The sequence below is a fragment of the Ambystoma mexicanum genome, chromosome 1p (assembly GCF_040938575.1).
Source record: "Ambystoma mexicanum isolate Mex_15411 chromosome 1p, UKY_AmexF1_1, whole genome shotgun sequence".
In the NCBI taxonomy this organism is placed as follows: Eukaryota; Metazoa; Chordata; class Amphibia; order Caudata; family Ambystomatidae; genus Ambystoma; species Ambystoma mexicanum.
The window spans coordinates 1,506,096,717-1,506,119,618 of record NC_090921.1 but is presented as its reverse complement, the minus strand read 5'-3'; the positions used below and the strand labels follow the sequence as shown (position 1 = coordinate 1,506,119,618).

At 46.0% G+C, this 22,902-nt stretch overlaps 1 protein-coding gene across 5 annotated transcripts in view; it reads left to right on the top strand.

The window, feature by feature from the left end:
- USF1 (upstream transcription factor 1) overlaps positions 1–22,902 on the top strand; it is a 1,351,219-nt gene that overhangs the window by 495,345 nt on the left and 832,972 nt on the right. For all 5 annotated transcript variants that reach the window (XM_069607201.1, XM_069607199.1, XM_069607200.1 and 2 more), the window contains one exon: positions 10,577–10,775. In XM_069607201.1, coding sequence (XP_069463302.1) covers positions 10,577–10,775 — 199 coding nt within the window. The remainder of the gene's footprint in view (positions 1–10,576; positions 10,776–22,902) is intronic.

Genomic DNA, 22,902 nt, shown 5'->3' with positions numbered 1-22,902 from the left:
GTACTCGCGGCTCAGCAGGGTCAAGCAGCCCTAACGGCTGTCTTAATACAAATTCTTGGGGGGGGGGTAGACTGTCTCCATTTTATTACTCCTATTTATTGCCGTTAGTATTTCTCCGTCAACTCTGTACTTGTTATTATCTAAATTCCAGTCCAACAGGGTCAATGGGTCCAAAAGTGACATAATGCAGTTACGATATTGAGACATGACATAATGGGCTCCCCTCTGCTCAGCCCCCCAATGGTTTTACTGCATCCCTCTTACTTGTCGCGCTTCTCACGGTCTTGGTCTTCATCTCGATCTGGGCAGTCCTGCAGGTCTAGCCATGCCATCGCATCCTCCGGGGTTTCCAAAAAGAACACTTTACTTTTGTGGAAGACTTTTAGTCTTGATGGCTACAACAACGTATTGGATCTCAGCCACGCGCAGTCTCCTCTTGACTGCCACATAGCTGTAGCTCTGCCTTTGCACTAGCATTGTGTAGTCCGGATATGCCGTAATGTTAGTAGATGCCCTTTCGATCGTCCCACCTTTACGAAAATATTCCAGGATTTTTTCTCTGTCCTTATAGTTTAATATTTTTGCAATTATCGCTCGAGGAGGGGCTCCAGGTCGTGGTTTTCTCATCAGGGCCTGATGTGCTTGTTCGACAGTAAACCCTTGTGACAACTTGTACGCTCCTATCTCTTGCAGGATCATGTTCTCAACATAGTTTGTGGGGTCCTGGCCCTCCTCCCCCTCCGGCAGGCTAATCACTCGGATGTTGTTCCTCCTTGCCCTCCCCTCTGCTTCCTCTGCTCGGTTCTCCAGGTTAGCTTCTTGCTGCTTCAATATGTGGACTTCCTTAGCATTGTTCGTACTAGTTTCTGGATTCGCTTTCACCGTAATCTCCAGTCCACTTGTCCTTTCCGCCAGCGCCCTGACATCCTGTCACAGCAGGGTAACTTCAATTCCCACTGCATCAATCTTATTCTCTAAGGCCGTTCGTAGTTCCACCATTGCTGTCCCCCATGTGTTCCTCAGCTCAGTTATCGCCTCGAGGACCTGATGATTTTCTCTCCCTGGATTGTCGCCCGCGGAGACCACTGCTGGGCTCAGCCTCGGGGCAGCAGGAGTTCGTGTCTCGTCAGAGGCGTCCATTGTGGTTTGTTTGCTTTTAGCCCTAAATCCTTTAACCGACATAATGCGGTCCTGTTTGCACGTTCAGTTTCGGGCCCCTATGTGTCGTTCCGGATCCGTTCCTATAGCTCCGCGGCGACACCCGGGCAATCCGGGCCCAGACACGTACCCTTCAAAGAACCGCAGCAGCGTGCATTGCACTTAATTTCCAGGTGGGTTGTGCTCTCCCACGTATCTTGTTTTCAATAGCAGATGCTGCTCATCCTAGTCATCTACATTGTTGCCACTCGTATCTTTGCCCAGGCCGACTTCCAGACCACCCCAGTGTGCATTTATTATGTCCCACACGCTCAAATTACTGCAGCGCTTCGCCTCCTGGCTCGTATTAGATCCTTGAAGGGGTGCAGTCCGCCCTGCCCCCGAGTAGCGGCGCTGAGTCACTCCAGGCGCAATGCTGGGGTCTGGGTGCCTTCTGTAAGGCCTTGCAATGTGCAGGGTCTCCCCATCTTACATCGCGTGGCTCTGTGCTGCCAGCCCACACGGGAGCGGCACAGCACGAACCAGCCCACGTGTGCGCAACGCGGCTCACAACTTGTATGGCGCTGCTTATTAGTCCGGCCCCCTTTCTTTGTCCCTTTGTCTGCTGACTATGCGCAGGTGGTGCGTTTCAGTGCCCTGAACCCGGATTACAGTCACAGCCCGCAGGCCCTTATTTCCTCACTGGCCTTGCAAAATATTATCACACACAGTACTTGTAGGCCCCACTTTAGGGTCTGGGTGCCTCCTTCAAAGGCCTCGCATTGTGCAGGGTCTCCCCATCTTACATCGCATGGCGCTGCACCTCCAGCCCTCAGGGGAGCAGCACAGAGCGAAGCAGCTCAATTCAACGCCTCGCCGCTCACCGCATGTACTGCGCTACATATTAGTTAAAGTAATTGTCCTTACCTCTCTGATCGTTGGCCGAGTGCGTATCCACAGGCCACGTGTTTTCAGGTGCCCGAGTTGTGCTCTTCAGTCTCCGTAGTTCGGCTCACAGACACAGTGTGCTTGGCTCCGCTTCCTCCCTGGATCTGCTAATAATTGTTATCCTCGGCTGCTGTGCACACTATTCATGTGCACTCGGTGCCGGCATCCTCACTGAACACGATCCGGCAGCTTCTCCGGCAGCTCCTCACCATCCTGCGCTGCTCGTTAAATGGGTCTCTTCTCCGTACCTCGTTAGCTTCTTGCTGAGCGCGTATCTCGTCGGCAACTCATTCACGGGTGCCCGGATGGGGCTCCTCAGTCTCCTGAACCCAGTTTATGGTCGCAGCCGTGAGCCTGCACTGCCTCCTTACTACTGATGTTAGTAGTCACCGGCAGCCGCACACACTATCAATGCATGCGCGGTGCCGGCATCACTGCTGGATATTATTCGGCAGCTCCTCACCCACACCGGACGCTGGATCCGCAGTTGCGTCTTGCTGGCAATCAGCCGCCGCACGCTCCTCCCTCAGCGCCTCTCCGTGCCCAGCCTGCCCTTTCCTCAGGGTTCCATTGTTTCAACTTATCAGCGCAGCCATGACCCGGCCTTCGCTCGTCCTCTCTTCAATCTGTCTGGTCTCGCGGGTCCCTTTGTTCTGTCGCGGCTGCCATTTTAACATACGTCCGCCTTCATGCTGTGATACAATGTATCAGATCTCCCGCATTCCTCATCGTATTCGCTCGCGGGTAGTCGCATCTTCTTCCCGACGCCCCTGCTGTTATTTCTTTGTAATAGTTTGTTGGCTGGTAGCATACGCTACAAAAAATCAATTGCCGGATCACGGAGCACAATGGAGTCCCAGCCTACTCCATGGGTTCTAGGCCACGCTTCCCGGAGTCTGTCATAGATATGGAATACATCGGAGGACCCAATCCCCTCGAAGAACAAGTTACTCTCTTACCTGGTAATGTTCTTTCGATGGGATGGTCTGATGACTTATTCCATACCGCTCCCTCCCTGCCTTCCCCACTACAGAATTTCTTATGCGATTACAGCTTACGTTTCCGCAAGGCTTTGTGTGGTCAGAATGGCAGAAGACTGGTGCCACACGTTTTGGGGAAAAAACTACAACTGAGGTTACGGGCGTCGTGCGTCCTACTTATAACATCCAGTGACATCGGCTGTCGGAGGAGGTCCTCGAGGGCGGCGTATCAACGTCATTGACGCAGGACGCAGAAAGATTTTCCGAAGCAGCACAGCTGTGGTGATTACTGTCATAGATGTGGAATACGTCGTCGGACCATCCCATCGAAAGAACGTTACCAGGTAAGAGAGTAACTTGTTTTACTTGCCTATTTTTGTGAACCAGCCTACCTAGGTCTTTCCCCGACCACTATTATTACTGTTGTCATATATTGAATTAGCCCTATTGCTGCCAACGTGAACTAGCCTATTTTTGACCATTATTATTGCTGTCTTATATTGAATTAGCCATATTGATGCCAATTTGAACTAGCCCATTTTAGTGAACTAGCCTACCTAGGTCTTTGGTATATCTACTCTCCCTCATTGCCTTCCCACTTGGCATACTATGGCACCACCTCTGCACCATACCCATGGGACTTATCCATGACATGCTCATGATGCCACCTGCCCCCCACTTCTAATGCATACACCAGCTAGTTATCACATCATGATAAATACAATCTGCACTATCCCACTACTACTCATCTCCAGGCTTGACTCCAGACCACTCAACCCTACCCTGATGGAGTTCCCACAGGACCTCAATCAATGCTCTACTATAACCTTGAACCCTATGATCAAGGCCACCCTCTTCCTACCTGCACTGAGCACCCTGAGTAGGGACTCTAGAATTAGGCCCACACCATTCCTACCTACTCTACAACAAGACCTATATCGGAATAACAACGGCATAACTACACCTACTATTGACAGAAAGACTCCCAACTCTTCAGCAGGCACACCTAACACCTACCCTGACACCTCAGTCAGAAACCTTAGACTAAGAGCCCGGCTTCCTACTCACCCCAGTCCACCCCTAAAAATAAATGCAAGACCACCAGTAAACTGCCTACCGTATGCACTAACCAAAAACAGAATTACAAAAGATCTCTCAGCAATCTGGAAAAGATCCCTTTCAACAATGACCCACTCACCACTCAGAAGCAGCCTATAAAAGGTGCTCTACTAAATGCCAGATCTCTTGTAGCTCACGCAACAGAGATCGCAGACCTCATTCTGTCGAACAATCTTGATTTCCTTGCTGTAACAGAAACATGGCTGCATGAGGCATCAGAAAAACAAGGGGGTTCTGGGAGTTTCTCTACTACCGGCCTATATCCCGGGTTAGTCTCAACCAGAGTCTTTAGCTCATCATCTTTTCACAGAAGAGAAATGTCCACTACATATCAGTCTTTGTCCTGCCCAAGGGCAGTGCAGCACCAAAATGCCTGGCAATTCTCTTCTGAACAAGAGTATCAACAGCAACCCCAGACACGTGTTTCGGCCTGGTTGGGCCTCGTCAGTGAGGTGGAGCTGTGCCTCTCTAAGAACATTGTGCAAGGGTTCCATGTTAGCTACTTAATATGCAATGCTAAAGAATCTGGGTAATGCTCTCGTAACCAGGACCAATGTCTGGCAGGGGGACTCCCAGGACCCCCCCTTGGTAATTTGCATAATTTAAGTAACTTTAGGTCACCCTAAATTAATAGGGGAATCCAGACGTGGACCCCTTGCTCACTATTCTTAGAGAGGCACAGCTCCACCCTACTGATGAGGTCAAACCTGACCGAAACACATGTTTGGGGTTGCTGTTGGTACTTTTGTTCAGGGGAAAATTGCCTAGCATTTCAGTGCTGGACTGGTCCAGGGCAGGACAAAGACTGATATGTTTTGGATATTTCTCCTCTGTGAAAGATAGTGAGCTAAAGAATCTGGGTAAGGCTCTCGTAACCAGGACTAATGTCTGGCAGGGGGACTCCCAGGACCGCCCTTGTTAATTTTCATGAGGCATAAGGCCCGTCCCTCGCCCTAGCGGTTCCTGATAAGTACTCCATCCTCAGAGCTGACAGACCCAAAGCCAGAGGAGGAGCCACCGCCGTTATCTTCAGTTCCACACTAGACCTGAGAATTACCACCCCCTCTCCACTGGCCTCACGTGAGCTCCTATCTGTTAAATTCCAAACTTTGCTCAAAAGTACCATCACAATTCACCTTATTTACTGGCCTCCAGGTCCCCTTGGATCATTTGATGAAGGCATCACATCTCTAGTGACCGACAACACTAAACCCACGGCACAATACATTATCCTAGGTGATTTTAACCTCGGATATAATGACCCTAACGACCGACCTGCCTTATCCTTAGCCAACGCCCTGTAAGAACATGGATTCCGACAAGAGTACCCACCCTAAGGTAGGATACTTGATTGGGTAGCGGACTTAAATTGCAACATTACAACTAAGGTGCCATCACCACTATTATGGACTGATCACTACCTCATCTCCTTTGATCTCAACGTCAACAACCTAGAGAGGAAAAAAAGCCCAGCTGCACCTCCTTGCCTCACCAGAAACAAACGTAACGTTACAGCTGAGGGTCTCATACCACTAGTAATCCCCATACTCAATGCACTACCTCCCACTATCGGCATAAACCTGATGGTAGACACTTATAATGAATCTATGACCAATGCCTTAGACACCATCGCCCAACTAAAATTACGCAAGGGCAAATGAAGAGCACATCTGAAGTCTTGGTTTACCCCTGAACTCAAATTATTACGCACAGAGAAGAGGAAACTTGAAACACTCTGGAAAAGTACCCCCTCATTAGAACAAAACTAACCTAGCAAACATTACGGCCACATATAAAAGTGAGATCATTCACACTAAAAAAACATTTGTTAACAGAATAAACCAAGCAGCTTCCAGCACTAAAGAATTGTTCAATATCCTAAGAGAGCTGGAAAACCCCAACCCACCCGCAGACACTTGCACTAAGGATAAACCCTGGTGCACCAGCATCCAAAATGCCCTCACTAACAAAATCACGGGGCTCCAGACCAAAATAGCTGCCAAACGGAATCAACTAACCACCTGCAATCAAACCAGTTCTGCTATGCCGCCTCCACTCACCTTAAATCAGGCTTTAAATTCAATAACGTATGTGCACCAGAGGTACAAAAAAATAATAGCTTCAGGGACCTGGCTCCTTTTATCACCAAACTAATCAATCTGTCATTCTCTAGTAACTCTGTATCATGCAACTTGGGGGATTCCAATCTGTATCTGGGAAGGGAGCGGGAACCGAGAGAGAAAGCCACCCACATGCCGCATTTTTAGGCCCTTACTCTCTCTCTGCCCCTCACCCCCCCTTCTGGTGTTGGCCATGCCCCACTTCTGTGGCAGGCCCCTCTTTAGGGCCACCCTGTGCACCCAGTGGGGGGAGGGAGGAGGCTGGCCTTGAACCCCCCACCAAGGGGCGGTGCCCATGTAATTTGGGGGGGGGGATTACCACAATTCTGCAGTGCTTTGCGTAGATCACTCACGTATAGATTATATAATGTGGGTGCAAGCATGCAGCCTTGTTTCAGTCCGAAGTTTGTGTCAATTGGGTGTGTTAATGTACCAGCTTGGGATGTTCTTACTGTGACCTTAGTACCCGAGTACAGTAGTTTGATAAAATGTAGAAATGTGCGTTCCTTGCATCCTGCTTAATTAACCACAATGCAGCTTTATTTTAAGGACTTTCTGTGTATCCCTGTTGAGGGGATTTTGAACTAGAAGCCTTACAGTTCCTTTAGAGTACCTGTTGGAGTTCATGGGACTTTATAAAACGTTTGTGCACTCTCTGACATAGCCTTTGTTTTTGAAATCTTACTTAACAGGGTTATCTACTTTTGCTTAACTTCTAGCTAAAGACTATTCTGATAAATCTGTTGCGTGGACCTTCCCTTCTTTTGTGTGACAAATGGTACTAGTTGCACTGTTGGGTAAGATTTTCACAGAACTGGTCAATCTTCCTGACCTGTGTCAACTCCAGAATATTTTGCTTTACTGGTAGATTATTTTCCTTAATGCATCAGTGGGTGGGAACCTTTTTCCACACTCAAAGAATCTTTTACTCTTTATATGGGTGTCATTTCTTTGACTTTCCATAGTGTCTTTTGATTAATTATCCTCTTTAACAACATATTGCCAATAAGTGCATGTTGTTGCTGGGTTGCCCCAGGGGCTCCCCTTTTAACTGTCTGTTGCTAACCTTGAGAGTACTACAGTTCCCAAGGGTAAAAAGGTTCTTTGGATCCCTTGTACATATTATTCTGTGAAGCCAGCAAACCCCACCTTATGTGGAGTGCTGGGGAGATGCAAAGTATCCTGTTTCACACTTAAACTGTAACAACTCTTACAGGGACACACTTGCCTTCAATGGCTGTTGGCAGTGATACCTTGTATCAGTTAGGTGCACAGCTGCAGTAAAGGCACCCATTCTACCAAAATGGCCCCTGTCTTCTTTTTTCGCCATTTTAGTGTTTCTTGTTAATTCCCCTGACATCCAGGGCAGGAAATTCCTTTATGTGTTTTTTATCCAGTATGTCTGTGAGGGCAGGAAGCGAGGGAGGAGTCCAAAACTCCACAGCCCTTTGTCTTCCTTCTTGCCTGAATGGGGACAAATCCCATTGGAGGGTTGGCGGTCCTGATTGGACAACCAGACCGCTCCTTGTTGTAAAATGCAAGGAGAGAATGCAGAAGTTGTGCTGTAGTTCCTGATAAATACAGGGAACCTGGAAGCCGAAGAAAAGTCGACCACTGGAACTGAAACCGAAGAGGATGATGAAGGAAAAGTGGCAGAGACGATTTCCAGCGACCGGAGAGCCTGCTGTGTAACCTGAGCCTGTTGTAGCCCTTCCTTCCAATCAACCTGGGGTCTCCTAAAATGACGACCCTGACCCAGAGCCTGGTGAGACCCGCTGGTCTCAAGAAGACCTGCATTTTGAGCCATCCCACGTGTTGCTGCATCCTTGCGTTGCTGCAATACCCCTATAGCCTAGGACCTCAAGCCACTGTGCAGTGCACGGTCTGCTGAATTCCGAATCTCGATGAAACTTTGGGGGCATCCTGCTGGATCTCGAGAGACACAAATCAAGTCTGAAAGGTCCCCTCAACAGAGTGCTGGACCTTTGTAATGTCGAATTCTACCGCGATTTTCAGTCTTCTTCTGTGCTCCTTGAAAAGGCTCCATATCCGCAGAACCGCGTTCAGCCGTGTGGAAAACCTTGCCTAGAGCCTTCTCCATTGCTGCAAAGTTCCTTCCAAGGTCCTGTTTTGAGTCACCACGACAAGGAATCCATTGACCAGGTTTTTGGCCGCAGATCCCGAAGTCGTCCTGCTGTAAAATCATATTCAATGCTGAAGTACTGAGTTGGCTTGGGTATGTACTTACCTTAAGTCTCTTGGCATTTCTGTGCAGCTGTGGGGTGTTTTCTGTGATTGGGAGGTCTCTCGTCCAGTGCACCCAGTCCCACTGCTAGGATCCTGCTAGGGTGTCTTCTGTGAAGCCCCTGGACCCTCTTCTAACTCTAGAAGTAAAGTACTCACCTCTTTGCCATTCTTCCTAAGGAACTCTGACTTTTGCTACTTAAGAACCTATTCTGACACTCTCTGTTGGCCACTAGTTCCTAGTGAACCCCCTTGTGCCACTGAGAACACTCATGCTCCAAGAATAAGGGAAATACTTTTAGAGGATTGGGCCTTTTGCCTAGAAAAGAAAATGAGTGTTTAAAAGTTACTTACTTGTAAAGAGTTGGTTGTTAACTGTAACTCTAATAGTGAACAGTTACAAAAGTTACTACTTACCTTGCATGTGTGATGCACTATTCCATCTTTTCTTCCTTAGAAACTGTTTTGCTATTCTAATAGAAAGTAGATGCGAAGGTATGTTACTCTCGTGTGATTAGGTTGTGCCTCTTCCCAAAAGTAATGTGTTGGTTTCACCAGATTATTGCTGCAGGATAATTGTATGAGTGTCCTCCAACTTGGTCTTGCTTCCCCTGATTTGCTGCTAGCCTGTCCAGAATAAGTCTGTATTAGGTTGTTGCCTACCTAGAATAACTGAGTCATTCAGTAAACTGTAACATTAGGGTTTGCTTTCCCTGCGCTGTTGCAGACAGACTCAGTCTTTGGTCCTAACTGTCCCTTATAAGTCATACAAAAGGTACTTGTATAACTCTGAAAGATCTAACCTAGACTCCATTGTGAGGTTAAAAGAAAGTATATGGGTTTTACTTGCCTTCGGTATGCTGTGTGCCATCCAAACATAAGTTACAAGAGTTACTGCTGAGCTCTATCTGTGTTTCACTGATCTCAAAAGCACCTGTAATTGAATATTACATCCTTAGATTTTACGCACTTAGTATAACTGTGTGTTATCACAATGTCCAGTTGACTGACTATGCGATGTGTACTGTGATTCACTGTACAACTGGCAGGGTCTACTGCCCTTGCATTACTGAATGTAATTGTGAAAGTAACCATTGGTTTTTACTCCCCAAGAATAGGTGTGACCTATACTGAATGTGTATGAAAAGGTTTTGACTTCCCTAGAGCTACTGTTAGGTGTTCCAAATCCAAATAAGGTTTATACTTTGGTATGTGTACCTTCGAGTATAGTGTTGTGTTTTTATAATTGTGAATTCATATAATGTGTTGGTACTTATTTACCCTTAGATTTATCTGGGCCTACCTGTATTTAAATACATCCCTTATTTTTACATACATAGTGTTCCATTGTTTCTTTGGACCATTTGTATTACAATTTCATCTGTACTGATTCTACAGCCCTCTCTCCCTCCTAAACTAAGCCAGGCTGCTCTGTCTATGCTACCATGTACTCCGGTGGTACAGCCTTATACTAAGAGTGAAGTCTTGTACTGCTTCTGTTGAATGGTTTTACTAAGCCCTTAGTTGGACTTCAGAAAAGCTGTTCTAACACACACCATTCTACTTCTTCCTGACATTTAAGTGCCACTCTACCACCTGGGGAGTAAGGGTACTCTGAGGAACACCATGTCAACCAAGTAGGTTAATGTACCTGGATCCTAGACATATACAGTTCTGGTAGCAGGGTCCTATTGTGTAAACCTGGTGGGAGGATGGTGATGCAGTCTGCAATATAAAACAATTGGTTTTGTGTTTCCTGGTAATTGGAGTGCTGCTTGTTCATTGAGGTCAAAGTGTATTAGTTTGACTGTGTTTAACCATCTGTGATTCAGTAGGTTGCTTTCATAGTTGGAGTTTAAACCAATGTGTGTACCTCAACCGCCACCTGAAAATTGATTCTCTCCACCATTCATTACCAACATTACTTCTCAAACTATTTCCTGTGGGTGGAGAAAGATTTATTTTCGAATTCTGCTATTTCTTACCTACCTGGTAATCTTGCAAATGCATGTGCATTTTTATCTCCAGGCTGTCATACAAGGAGCTTTTTCTAGTGACGATGGGGTGGAGACTGAAAACACAGGCCAAGAAGCCCACTACACATATTTCCCTAGCACAGCAGTGGCAGACACCAGCACCTCTTTGGGTCCAGGGACAACTGCCACCACAGTAGTGACTGCACAGAATTCTGATGCCTTACTGGGGCAGAGCACCCCCGCAGGCACTGGTAAGTCTTTTTGGTGACATTGGAATCTCGCTATTATTGGCCGACTCCTGTAAGAGCGACAATGAAAAGATCATGCTGATGTGATTTTGCATTGTGTTAATTTACTGGTGCACTTGATGACTTGACTAAAGAGAAATGTAACACCACATAGACTGTACCCTGGCACATTTAGATTGCAGCAATAATTTTTGAATAGTGTGTTTGCTGCATCACCACAGTTCAGGTTCCATACCTGCATGCTGTGAATCCTGCAGAGTCATTTCCGATCCCCAGCCTAGAGTCTCCTTCCATGTGGCCACGGGAGGGCAGCTGCTGCCTGATCCTCACCTGGGAGGGGGGGAGACATTACATGGGCGGAGATGGCTATCAGGGAGAGGTGGCGACTCCCTTAGGAGAGACAGTGTTCCCCTTTTTTTGAGGATGAAGAGCCTATAATCTGCAAATACCTGATGGCATGTTGTCACTCTGTAAATCCATCCCAGGTTAAAACCCAAAGAACAGTGTAGGATAATCCACCTAAACAGAATACATTTTCCTCTTTAGAAATCTGTTGGTCACATATGATGTACCTTGACTTTAATGTATCTGTCTTGGGTAAAAGTCCTAACACCAATATCACTGCACATGCCATCCACATAAAGTCTCCTGTTTTTGATAACCTTCAGTTCATGACCCTGTGTTCCTCTCATTTCGGAATAAAACAAAATGTTGGTTATTCTCGCAAGCTAACTAAAATAACACAATGCTCTATCGTGACTTCTAGAATTCAGCAACCCTCTTGACCATGCCCAGAGTCCAGGTATGATGCATGCTCCAGCCACCTATGGCCAGCCGTATTCATACCTTAAGTTCGATTATGAACCTGTTTTTTTGCACATTTTGTAAATTTCAAGATCATGTGTATATATATAAATGCTATTATTTGTTATCCACCTTTTGGATAATTCACTGTTATCTTGTATTGCAATTTATACAATTCTGTAACCAGGTACCTTTAAGAAAAACGCCCAGATACCTTTGGGCTCCATGCGTTATATAAGCAAATAAAACAAACAAAACATTTGAAACAAAATGCTTTGGAAAGGTTAAAGCCATTATGGTCTTAAAGACCCATAATGTCTATGGTACTGGGACGAGGAAGAGGAGCAAAGAGTTAATGATGATCAATAGTGCCGCCAAGATCGTGCAGTCTAGTTGTTCCAATTCCAATCACACAGGTGAGACCTTTCAATGTGGAAATCACACGCAGATCAGGGAAGCAGCAGGAGAAGCAGCAGTAGAGGCAGCTGAAGTGGCAGGGGATGCAGAAGCGACCGCTCAAGCTGACGTTGGAAACAGTCATGTGGTGCTGCATAGTATAGGAAGTGGAATTGTGGAGGATGGCTGAAGCAGGGAAAGAAGCCCAGCTGAATAGGAGAGGTGCTCCCGAGCTGCATTGAATCGCTCCGGTGTGCCGGAGTATCAGGAAGTCCGCCGGAGACTAGCGAGTTCCTGGGAAGTGCTGCACAGGCCACGCCAGCTGCAGCAGAGCTGTCAACAGTGTTGTTGGAGCAAAGAGGGTCTGACAGTTTACTGAGGTCCTGCCGCATCGAAACTGCACCGCAGCACCGAAAGATGACACAAAGACTCAGAAAAAAGCTGGTGAGTTGGCCTAAAGAGAGAGGTAATACTGAGGCGTTCCGAAAAGAAGATTTAAAATCAAAACACATTTTTGAATACTGACCAAGTAGTAAAGAAGGGCAAAAATGGTGCAATTCTCCTTGCATGGGACATCAGTTTGGGGAAACCTGTAATGCACGTTGCCAATAGCAAAGAGACTTTACAGAAAAGCTAACAGGCCAAGAGTGTACAATTCTCCTCCCGTGAGAGCAGTTTGGGAACCTGGAACCTACATTGCCATAAGCAAATAAACAGGCAAACATTGTTCCATTCTCCCAGTGAGATATTGGTGGAGAAACTAGGAACACATATTTCCACAAGCAGAGAAGACATTGATAGTTGTGTGAAGTTGAAACCATTCCTGGCAGGTGAGTAGACCAGGAAAGGAACAAGTTGAATGAAGTAGAAGTTAATCCTGGCAGGCGAGTAAACCAGGACAGAATTAGTTTTAAAGAAGCAAACTTGGTTGTGATAAAGAGTGTTGTGGAAGGATAATATTTACTTTATCATCCTGACTAACTATTGTGAAAGAGACATTTGATGTGCTGTCCTGACAAAAGTGTTCTACAGAAATGATGCTTGCTACTTATGTCTAAATAATCATTTTAATCTTGGGAAGACTACTTTGTGGACAAAACAGTTGCTTTAATTTTGGACAACGTTTTATGTGAGAGAGACATTTATTTCACTAATTTGAAAGACGTGTTTGATGAAAAAACATTTTCCATTGAACTGCATTGAAAACTGTTGAAACAAAACTCTCTCAAAAGTCCTCATTTAATTAAATATGGCAAATGTTGAGAAAAATACAACTATGTCTGTGTCTCATTTCTGACCCCTCACATGTGGCATCAGGAATGGGATCGGATTCAGTTGATAAAAACTGAGGATCCCACATGAGTATGATAGATACTAGCCCTGCAGTTGTTATACATGGGAATGAATGGAGTAACATCACCTTTCCCATCCATGGTCCTATTCCCAAATAATCAAGACCGGTTCTGTTTCCATAACATTTGTACCCGAGGAAGGAGATAGACAGGTCAATTTTTCTACTAGTAGGCTGGGACCTCTGGAAAGAAATCATGAGCCCCTTACGTATTCACATTCTAAGATGGGGTCGTTTTTTCAACCACTAACCCACCAAGCCATTTTCACCACTAGGAGACAGATGGGGGGGGGGGGGGGTGTGTAAGACTTAGCTTTTCTTTCCTCATACATATTAGATACCCAAAATGGACAAAATAATCATCTCCCTAGAGCAAAAGGTAGAAATGTTAGCCAGCTCAGTAATCAATCTTATGCCCCAGGTGAAAATAGACAAAAGGGAAGGTTAAGGGTGGTGTCTCTTCTATCAGGGGGAGAAGAAATACAAATTGCCCTTTTGATTTGTCGCACACTCCAATACAAATTAGGAGGGTCGAGCTAGTAGGACTCTGGGTGCATGAAACCCTATGGGAATCTCTGTCCCAGTCTGACATTTGGAAGGGAGATGGAGGTAACCCAGGAAAGCAAGCTGATGGGAAGTGGGACCCAACATTTCTTTTGTTTGACTCGAAGCTGGAGGCAGAGAAAAACTCAATCTAGTTACGACCAGTCCGAGTGAAGACTAATAAGGGAAGGGAGCAAAGCTCCTGATAACCTCAATAATACGGGAGATCCCTCTTCCCAGGAAAACAGGAAATTGTTAACACTCCTGAAACTGCAGTCACTCCATTATATGCTCCAGAGAATGTTGGACCAGCTGAACAATTAGTAGAGGTCTCTTTAGCCGGGATACCCAACAAGGAAAATAACCGCTGACTCCCCACCACGTAGAAAGGTTCCCTGTCCCTCAGAGACATAGAACTGGAAAGTCTCTCAGTCCCAAAATATCATGGTCTTCACTTTGGGCAATACACCTCTTGACAAAGAGGAGACTCTTGAAGTAGGAGGAGAAGGTGTAGAGACTCCCTTGATAGAAGAAGAAAGTGAAGCTGAACCTGATCCCTCATGGGGAGGAGTTTGGAGTCCACCCCCAGAACAGGAGCTGTGGGTTTTCATCCTAAATTACTAGGGTAATCCAGACGTGGAACCCTTGCCCACTGTTCTTAGAGAGGCACAGCTCCACCTCACTGACGAGGCCCAACCAGGCCGAAACACGTGTCTGGGGTTGCTGTTGGTACTCTTGCTCAGAAGAGAATTGCCTGGTATTTCGGTGCTGGACTGCCCTTGGGAAGGACAAAGACTTATATGTTGTGGAAATTCCTCTTCTGTGAAAGGATGGTGAGCTAAAGACTCTGGTTGAGACTCTAACCCAGGATATAGGCTGGTAAAGACACACTGCCAGGATCCCCCTTGTTTGTGCAAACAAAAGGACACCCATTAACCCAGATTAATGTTACTATATTGGGGAAGGAAGTGCAGTTATTTGTGGCAGTGATACCTGAACGTCAAACTCAGTTGGTTTTGGGCAGTCATGTACCCCATTTTAATCAGTGGGTGTTCCAAGGGGCCCAACTAAAATTCAAAACATCCAACAAAACCAAAAATGAAGATCCTAAAGTATCTCTTACCTATCTCCCAGTTGATTCGTGGGAGAAAGAAGGATTTCCCTCAAACTCTGTTTGGAATTGGGAAACCCAAACCCAGGAACCTTCTCCTTATATGGAGGAGGCTATTGGTTTTGATCAAAACAATGACCCTAGCGCGGGATGCCAGATCTTTAGGGGAAAGGTATGTGATGAATCCTGTGGAGTCATCACTGATCACCAGCATAGCATCTCCTCCCATTTGGCATGGCAAGGGCAGCCGATACCTGATCCTGTCCCTGGGGGGGAATTATGAGAGAGGATCACATGGGAGGAGATGGCAATCAGGAGATGTGGGGACTCCCTTAGGAGAGACGCAGTGTTCCTCTTTTTTATGTGAATGAAGATCCTATAATCCCCAAATGCTTGATGGCATGCCGTCACTGCGTAAATCCCTCCCAGGTTAGATCCCAAAGAACCGTGAATGAGTAACCACCTAAACCGAAAAGTTTTTCCACCTTCGGAATCTATGGGTCACATATGATGTTCCTGACTTTAATGGTTCTATCTTGGGTAAAAGTCCTAAACCCAAAATCGCTGCACATACCATCCACATAACATCTCCTGTTTCTGATAACCTTCAGTTCAACAAACAGTTGAAACAAAATAGCTTTGGAAAGTCTAAAACCTTTATGGTGCTCAAGGCCCATAATGCCAATGGTACTGGGACGAGGAAGAGGAGCAAAGATTTAATGTTGATTAATAGTGCTGCCAAGTAGACCATGCAGTCTAGTTGTTCCAATTCCAATCACCCAGGCCAGACATTTTCTTTTTTAAACATCTCTTTATTAATATTTCTTTAAAAACACAAAATAAGAAAGTACAGACGACAACACCTTCCCCAACCCCCTCAGTACAATAATGCTGAACACAAGCAAAGAAAAGGAGACTGTTAAAACCACATTCATGTGTTAGACTGGTGTCCAGATTCTTCAGAGATATTGCTGCTGATTGATAATAAATAGGCCACAGAAGGTCCCCAGATGTCTTTTGGGCCAGAAGCCGGGTGTATAGCAGCTCTATATTGAGACTCCAAATCACAGAAATGTACAATGTCATTTCTCCATTGCTCATATACAGAGGGACACCTCCTCCCCCCACACAATGGCCACCCTCCTCCTAGCGAGCAGAAGTATCGGTCCCAAAAGCCTCCTGACATTTTAGGCAGATTTGATGTGTACCCCAACAGAGTGACGATGGGTGACGGAAACACTACCTCTCCGGCTATCCTCCCCCGTGTGTCAAAGACTTGTGACCAAAATGATTGTAGAAGTAGACAAAACCATGCCATGTACAGAAATGTAGCAGGTGAATCACTGCACCACTGGCTTGAGTCAGGTGTTTCGGGGAAGAGCCTATGGATCTCCACCGTGGTCGGGTAGAACTGGTGTAGACATTTTTAAATTAATCAGCTTAAAGCTGCTATTGACACCAACCTTCCGTGTCTGCATGCAGCAATACCTCCAGATATCTTCCAAGTTGGAGGTACCCAGAGCGCTCTTGGGAGGATAGCTCGGGGGCAACGTGCTCACCTTGAAAGCAAGACGGCACAGAGAAACACAGGTTTGATCCCCGGGTCCGCGCTTAGAGACCTCTGGGTATTACGCGCGTTATAAATAACATAACATACATATCATTTACCGCAAGAGTCTCCAGCCCACCCTGCTGATTTGTCTATTATCCTGGCATAGAGTCTGGAGACCAATCTGGAGTAGCATCCTGAGCTAATCGCTCCACGCAGGACCGGGGCTGTGATAGGCTCCTGGGGAAAGCTAACAAACCTGTCCTTCAGCACGAGACGCAATCTAAAGTATATGAAAATGTCAAGCGCTGGCACCTGCTCCTTCGCCATGAATTCAAGTGTCAAAAACTGCCCATTCAGGAACTTTTACCGCCAGCACGAGAAGCCTAGTTTATCCATGCATTGTGTAAAAACCTTCTCTCCCTTCAGAGGAAATCCCTGCACGTTCTTGATGGGGAAGCAGCTGGAGTACATGAACTCATGTCGCATCCTCCTCTCAATGCACCTCCAGGCTCCACAAGTAAGCTCAACCATGTAGCAATAAGTTGCATTGAAAAGAGGATGACTTCCCTTAGAAGCGACAGAGCCACTATCGCCCTCTCAATCTGGACATGCGCCCTATTGGGAACTGAGTCATACCAGTAAACTAGAAATTAAGCCTGCGTTGCCATCCAGTAAGATTCAAGGTCGGGTACCGCAAGGCCCCCCCTTTCCAAGGGGGGTCACCAATTTGCTCCATCGCATCCACGCCTGTTTCGCCTGCCATACAAACATTGTTATTAAGGCCTTCAGCAATTTTAAAAATGTTGAGGGGACCGGTATGGGCACATTGAGGAAAGTATACAAGAATCGAGGCAGAATAACCATTTAAATTAACACTATCCTACCGTATATGGGACGCCTCAGCTTGAGCTATTTTACCCAATTGTTTTCACAGTAAAGCACTTCATAGGACCGTGCTACCGTTCCCCCAGTCAGTATGCTGTTGAAAGTTGAACTCCTTGTGGAACCTCTTGGTTTTGTCGGACAGGGGCTACAATACCGATTTGGACCCCAAAAAATTACCTATCTCCAGCATGTCGGCCATGACCGGTGCTAAGTTTGTTTTGGGATCTTTTATAAACAAAATCATGTCATCTGCATAAAGGGAAATCACCACTTTATGCGTTAACAACTGTCCTCCCCTGTCTGTGTCTAGAGCGGACCAGCTCCTTCAAGGGCTCCAATGTAAGCGCAAACAGAAGGGGAGACAGCGGGAGCCCTTGCCGCGTACCCCGGTGCAGATATTCTGCAATTCACACATAAGCGTGCCACAGGGCCCTCGTATAACAGGGATACCATCCTAATAAACCCCTCTCCCATCTACCTGCGCCTCAAAACGGAAGAGAAAGGGCCACTCAATCGAGTCAAGTGCCTTTTCGGCATCGAAAATGGCTGCCTATTACTGTGGATTGCTGCTCCTAAACTGAGAAAAGACCAAATATTCTGCGAAACCCATGCAAGGTGGACCTCCGGGGGTATAAACCCTACCTGATCAGCCAGGACGCACCTGGGCATTATCGGGGTGAGCCTGTTAGCAAGCGCCCTGGCCAAGGTTTTACTGTCCAGATTTATCATGGAGATCGGTCGGTAGAACGAACAACTCTCTGCACTTTTCCCAGGCTTTAATAGCAGTGTAACAGCTTCACAGATAGACACGGGACAAGAGCCCTCCAGCAGTGCCTGCTGATACATATTTAACATGTTTGTTTATTATTTGTATTGCGCACCAGACGCGTGGGTATTAGGGCGCATAGCATAAGATCAGTCACAGCTTAGTTACACATCAAATTTAAACAATACATTTGAGAGAATAAGACAAGACAATGTACAAACAGATGGCTCATGTAGGAACACAGGCATGGCAGGTCTGACATGAGGAAATATACAAGGAACAATTACATGGAAGCAGGTCAGTTAGTTATGGGTGTCAAATTTGTGTCTAGATGTCAGAGTCTTTGAGCCATTTTATTATATTCTGGCGGAATATTTGGTAAGGTTCATCTGACCTTAGTGGGAGGGGGGGGGAACGACTTCTAAAGTTGGGCTGCCTTGACCGGGAAGTTACTATCCCCGATTCTGGATAGCTTGAATCTGGGGACAGCCAGGTATTTGGTATTGGATATTCTGGTAGTCCTGATCAAAGCTTTCTTGGTGAGTCTTTCTGTCAGATAACAGGGTGCTGCATTGTTCAAGCATTTATGTGTAAGTGACGTGACTTTCAGTTTGATTTTGTCGAGTGTTGTGGGCCAATTATTGGATCTTCGGATATCAGAGATATGTTCTCTCCTGGCAATTCCAAGTACAGCTCTAAGAGCGTTATTTTGTAGGAATTGGATTTTCTTAATGGTTTGTTTATTCGCACCTATGTACAGCGCATTACAGTAGTCTAACTTTGACAGAATGAGTGCCCGGGCCAGAGTTATAAAGCTATTATTCAACAAAAAGGGTTTACCTGCTCTAATCAATTTACACGTGTATGCCGAGGCCATGGCATTGACCAGTTTATTGAAGGATAAGGTAGAGTCTAAATACAAACCCAAGGTTTTCACCTCCTTAGAGACGATGATGATGATGTTGTTGTTGATATTGAAGGCAGAGTATCTGGGGTTCAGTTTGTTGAGAGTTGAGGTAGGGCCTAGGATGATGATCTCAGTCTTATCATCATTCAGGCATAGACCATGAGTAGCCATCCATGCCTGGATGATGATATATATCCTATTCACCAAGGCCAAATCCTTGTCATAATCCCCAGTAAGTGGTAGGAAGATCTAAGTATCAGCTGCATAGTTGGTGTAGGTGATACCGAGATGATCCAGATCATCGAAAAGGGGCTTAGTGAAGATATTATATAGGGTAGGTGAGACGCGGGATCCCTGAGGCACTCCACAAGTGATGGGGATAGGGTCTGCAGCTGCACTAGGAGAGAAGACTCTCGTAGTCCGGTTACTTAGAAAAGATTGTATCCAGTCTACGGCTTCTGACAAAGTGAGCTGCAGAGTCCAGATGGCTGCATAAGACCCCGTGGTCCACCAGGTAGAATGCAGCCGATGGGTCCAAGAGAAGAAGGGCCGAGTTCCCTTTATCCCCGAGTTCATCAATCTGGGCCTCTAAGTCTATTAAAGCAGTTTGTCCCATGTTGAGATCGAAAGCCAGACTGACGTGATCTTTGGACTCAAGATATTTTTGAATTTGTGAGTAGGCCATTTTGTCTGATTTTCAGGAGAAATGGCACTGTGGTAATCGGCCGGTAGTTAGTAGGTATCAATGGGTCTAAGGTCTGTTTTTTCAGTAGTGGTAGCACCCACATTTCCTTAAGGTTGGAAGGGATATTACCTGATGAGAAGGAGGCATTAATAAGTTTCGTGATGAAGAGGGCCAGGTCTCTAGCAGCATCCTTTGAGTTGTGCCGGACATTGATCACCAAGTTGGAAGGTTTAAGCAATATGATTTTTTTCAGTTTCAATTATAGTGACTTTAGAGAACTTAAAGCGGGGGGGATCATCAGCACTGTTGGGTGGGACGGGGAGGTTATAGGGGGGCTTGTGCTATTTAGGGAAGCTGCTTTTCTTTGCAATTTTTGTTTGTAAGGTTGTAACTTTATTGGCTAGTGCTTGCTGTATGTTCGAGCACCATGGTTTATCTTTTATGCAGTTGTCCAGTACTGGGATGGGGGCTTCTAACTCTTTCGAGATGACAGAGTTCCTTTGTGCTGGATTTGACATGTGATAGTCTAGAATTATAAATTTCACGCTTCACTAGAAGTATTTCACTTTTATAGAGAGCAGTTATGGATCTGAGACTAGTCTTATTTTCCTCGGATGGTAGTGATCTCCAAGATGCCTGGCATGGTCTTTTTTTTTAAGCCTTAGGTTTTCAGATGAGGTGTGTACCATGAATTCAGGTGGGCTTTAGGTTTGCTTTCTCATTTTAAGTGGCGCTGTTAGGTCTTAGGAGGTGGACATGACTTGGCTGTATTTATTAACCAATGCGACAGGTCTCAAATTGTCAGGGAGCGCCTTGTGTGGGGAGCATGAGGGGGGAGTAGATTGTCATGGGTAATCTTTTTATTCCTTGTTGGGATGGATGGAGCTAGAAAGATAGGCATGGAGATAGGTTTGTCAGTTGCTAAGGAGAAGGTTACAAGATGGTGGTCTGTCCAGATCTGGGGTGATATGGATGAGATCAGGGCATTGCAGTTGTAGTCTGCAACCCAGTCCAATATTCTTCCTTTGTTATGAGTGGGGTGAAGCACTCTCTGGGTAAAGCCTAGTTCATTTAGGATGCTGGATACGCTAGCTGCATGTAGGTCTTCAGGGTCTTTAAAACCTAAGCTCATGTCCCCTAATAATAGGACTTAAGAAGAGTTTTTTAGGTTGTTAGAATGCTGGAGATATCTTCCTCGAAGGTACCGATTTGGCCTGGGGGTCTGTATAATAAATGGATTGTAAGAGTCCGGGAGTTGTTAATGGTGAGCTTGGCTGTAAGAAACTCAGTGATTGCAAGGAAATCGAGGTGTTCTTGTTGGATAATGTCAGATATCTCAGTTGCGTGTGCGACTAGAGATCTAGCATTTATCAGAGCGCCTTTGAGGTTGGGGTTAGTGGGTGCTAATGAGGTCGAGGCTTTAGAGCTTTGGGTCTTAGTCGTAGTATGATTGAATGATGCATATACTTGGCGGATGTTAGGGTGGCATTTTCTTTTGATATTGGGGGTTTCGGAGTGTAGGTTAGTTTTTATTTAGGACGGTGAGGGTTCTAGCTAGAGGTTCAAATAATTTAGCTAGTCTCGAGCGGAGCCTTTTGTTTCTTGCAGTTGTGTCGCAAGGTAGGGAGTTAGTTGTGCATAGGAGACTGTTGAGTGACCATGCTAAATTTAGTTGGCCGTAGAGTGTAAGTCAGGCTGTTTGAGTGCGCAATGCACTGGGTCATGCTGCAATTAGGGACGGTGTAGTAGTAAGGTACTAGGAAGGCTGTATATATACAGATTATGGCTGTTGCTAAAGTGGGAAAGGGCAAGAGGTTCCTTAATCTGAGCATTTTAGCTGTAGGGACTGAAGGGGTGCAAGAGGTACGTTGGGTAGAAATCCAGTAACCTTGTTTCTAGTTATGTAGTAGGTTACTAAGCATTAGTAGCTCAGAATGGGCTACCTCAAATCTATGCAGAATAGGCTAAATTCAAAATTGCATAGATCAAGCTGAATCTGGTTTGCACATGCTAGGCTAGTTCAAGTCTACACAATATAGGTTAAATCAAATTAAATAAATGCAGAATAGGTTAAGTTCAAAAAGTACATAATGAGGGTCACATTTGCATGGTGAAGAGCGTACTAACATTTGCTAGTGCGAGCTGGCGCGTTCAATGTTAACATGCAATTTGGTTTTAGTTGCATGGTGCAATAAGTAAATAATGTTCATGATCAATGTGACATGGCCATTAGGGTCTCAGTGTTCATAGATGCTAACCTTATATATGTGGCTAGGTATTGCTTTCCCATAAGTATAGATAGGGTTGGTTGGAGCAAAGGCGTGATGGGCATGGGTACAAGACAAGTTAGATTGTTGCGGGTTGTTTGAGATAAGGCGGGCCGGGCTCACGCTCACAGATCATACAGCTCACCTCCCGCCGTGCGGCTGATGAGGAACCTGGAGCTAGTGCCGGGATACGCCGTAGATGTTCACCTGGTGGGGGGGGGGCACGGGAAGGGGTTTGCAGTTGCAGGATGTTTGATACAAGGTAAGAACAGACTGCCTATTCAGAGCAGTGATTATAGGTATGCAAAATAACATGGAATTTGGAAATTGGCGGCAGTCTTCTTTGCAATTGCTGTGCTTACCGAATTGGATTTTATGTTTGAGGGTGATGGCGTAGGTGAGCCAGACGGTGTTCCGGCCCTGGGCTCTGGTCAGGACCCTTTCTTGTTTGCCTTCTTTGGAGGCCGGCTCACGCCTGCCGGTTGGCTGTATAGCCACGGCGGGCCAATCAGGCATCAGTGCTGGTCTCCAGGGGAAGCTGGCTCGACAACCACAACAAGGCAGCCATTTTGAAGCAGTCTTCTTATCCCAAACTTGGGATGTTGGCAATATTAGAATGCCTGATGCGGGTCACCCGCTACTTCAATTGAGGCTCTGGAAGGCTGGGGTGAATGAAATGAATAGCGGGCCACGAGTATGCCATTTGGAGTAATTGTGGCAGCAGAAAGATGGGGAAAATGCACTAGTCGTAGGAGCCTTATGGCTTACCTCATGTGCTCTTGTGGGCTGATGGGGTAGGTGGGCTGCTCATGCAGCCTACGGATGGACTGAGCTCCTGCTCCGGGTGGAAGGCGGCGATTAAT